Consider the following 2,500-nt stretch of genomic DNA (forward strand, 5'->3'; position numbering starts at 1 on the left):
GAATGTCTCCCAATCCTGCCCACTCCATCTCAAAATCAACCCCAATCCCATTTTGTCAAAAAAAACGAGGCTTTTTTTGTTTGTTTTTTAAAGAATAAATAAGCGACATTCCCGCTCACATTCATTTTTATTCCCGCTCCTGCCCGCTCCCGTTCATCTTTAAAATTTTGACTCCCATCCCGCGGAAATCCCGCAAGACCCGCCGGACCCACGGGAATTCCTGAAAAATGTCATCCTCTACTCTAAACCCACTTCAGGGAGTACGATGCTGAACACTGGCCCCACCCTAAGGAACAACTCACCTATCGGAGTTGCTGTCCAATGACTGACAGCTGCCAGAGACCGAGTTCTCAGCGCTGCTCCAGGGGCCCAGCACCTACACACAAGGCAAACAAGGAAATGTACCTTTAGAGCAGTGATTCTCAAACAGTGGGCCAGGACCCACTGGTGACAAAATAATGTTTGGTGTGTGTTGCTGTTGAGTATTTATTTGAGTTTTATTGTTTACTGGGTCAGAGGTGGCCCCCTAACATTTCTGAAAATTTCAAGCGGGCCCCACAATGTAAAAAGTTAAGAATGTGTGTGTGTGTGCGTGTGTGCGTGTGTGTGTGTGTGTGTATGTGAGTGCGTGCGTGCCCCATGTTTGTGTGCTTAAAGGGACACTGTGTGAGATTTTTAGTTGCTTATTTCTACAATTCATGCTGCCCATTCACTAATGTTACCTTTTTCATGAATACTTACCACCAGCATCAAATTCTAAGTATTCATTATGACTGGAAAAATTGCACTTTTCATACATGACTGTACTTGGACAATACTAGAAAATATTTGTTAAATACTTAGTAAACTTTCATGTAAAGATCAAATTTGGCAATAGGCAGCCCAATTTCAATAAGCAGCATAGTTGCATTTCCTGCACAGTGTCCCTTTAAAGATGTCTCTGGTTGCTGGTGTGTGTGTGTGTGTGTGTGTGTGTGTGTGTGTGTGTGTGTGTGTGTGTGTGTGTGTGTGTGTGTGTGTGTGTGTGTGTGTGTGTGTGTGTGTGTGCGTATGTGTGTGTTTGTGTGTGTGTGCGTGTGCTTATGTCTCTGCGTATGTGTATGTGTGTGTGTGTGTGTGTGCGTGTGCTTATGTCTGTGCGTATGTGTGTGTGTGTGTGTGTGCGTGCGTGCGTGCGTGCGTGCGTGCGTGTGTGTGTGTGTGTGTATGAGTTCCACTCACCCCTGCGTCTCCGGTCTCAGGGATGAACTCTCCCTCGCTGTTGATGCTGGTGTAGGAGCCCTGCCTGGCGATACGCTGCTGCCGCTCCGGGACGTAGCCGGGGGGTGGCGAGCTGCGACCAGTATTCTGGGAACCTGGAGGAAGAGGGAGAGAGGGGTTAAAATACAATTTATTATATTACATTTACAATTATATTATTTATTATATTACAATTTAGTATATTTAGTGAATATACTAGAGATAGTATACAATGATTTATACACTTCTGCCGAAAACCGAGTCCGCTGCTTAGGAATCCGAAAGCGAGTACCGAATCCTACTCCGATCATCGAAACCGAACCTAGCGAGTCAACAAGGCTCGATACAGCCGAATCCGAAACTGAATCTTTGATTTGGTAATATGACAACGAGGTAATAAAGAATTGGCCAACTCCGAAACCGAATACCAAATCCTACTCCGATCACCGCAACGGAAAACAAAACCCTGCCAACAAGGCTGAATCCAGCCGAATGCAAAAATGAATCTCGGATTTGGTACATTCCTAAAATATATTATCATGTGGGGTCAAAATATGTAGTTAATTATAATATCACATCTGATGAAGTATTCTGGGAACCTGGATGAGGAAGGAGAGAGGGGTCAAAGATCAGACTCAGCGGTGTTGGGCTGAGAGACATACCAGCCACATTCATGTACAGTGACATTCATCAGAAATAGAAACCAATATACACCACATTATATTTTCAGTTTCACACAGCATTCCTACACTGCGCTGTGCTTTAAGCAAATTGTCTTACTGGAACAGTGCTGAAATGCACAGTATGCAAGCAGCTCATGTTATCCTCTGAATACAGTGCACTAGAGGGAGACTAGTGAAGTGAATACTACTGCATATGCCATCAGAGTAAAAATAATGTATTAATCAAAAGTCAGAGTTATGTATTGAATGCAACTACAAATATCCACTCCCCCCCCCCAAGTTTCCTGTCTATCTAAAATATCTAAAAGAGATATACGTACTACTATATCTGAGTAAGAGTTATGTAGTGAATACGTATACCATACTGTAGTACATAACCGATTGAGTTATGTACTGTAGTGAATGGCTCACATAAGCAGCAGTGGGCCTGACTACAGACATGGAGCCTGCGGGCCTATTAAATCCAGCTGAAAGCAGAGGAGCCATTGAGGCTATTAAACAATGAATAAAGTAGTTGTATGAAAACAACTTGGCCCAGCCAGTCTGGGAACTCATGAAAAGCTTGATCTTTTACGCAG

At 43.6% G+C, this 2,500-nt stretch overlaps 1 protein-coding gene across 1 annotated transcript in view; it reads right to left on the reverse strand.

The window, feature by feature from the left end:
* The window catches only part of map3k3 (mitogen-activated protein kinase kinase kinase 3), a 46,093-nt gene that overhangs the window by 13,605 nt on the left and 29,988 nt on the right, over positions 1–2,500 (reverse strand). The window contains exons 8-9 of the mRNA XM_063223274.1: positions 1,222–1,355; positions 303–376 (exon numbers count right to left, since the gene is read on the reverse strand). Coding sequence (XP_063079344.1) covers positions 303–376; positions 1,222–1,355 — 208 coding nt within the window. The remainder of the gene's footprint in view (positions 1–302; positions 377–1,221; positions 1,356–2,500) is intronic.

The sequence above is a fragment of the Engraulis encrasicolus genome, chromosome 2 (assembly GCF_034702125.1).
Source record: "Engraulis encrasicolus isolate BLACKSEA-1 chromosome 2, IST_EnEncr_1.0, whole genome shotgun sequence".
NCBI lineage: Eukaryota > Metazoa > Chordata > Actinopteri > Clupeiformes > Engraulidae > Engraulis > Engraulis encrasicolus.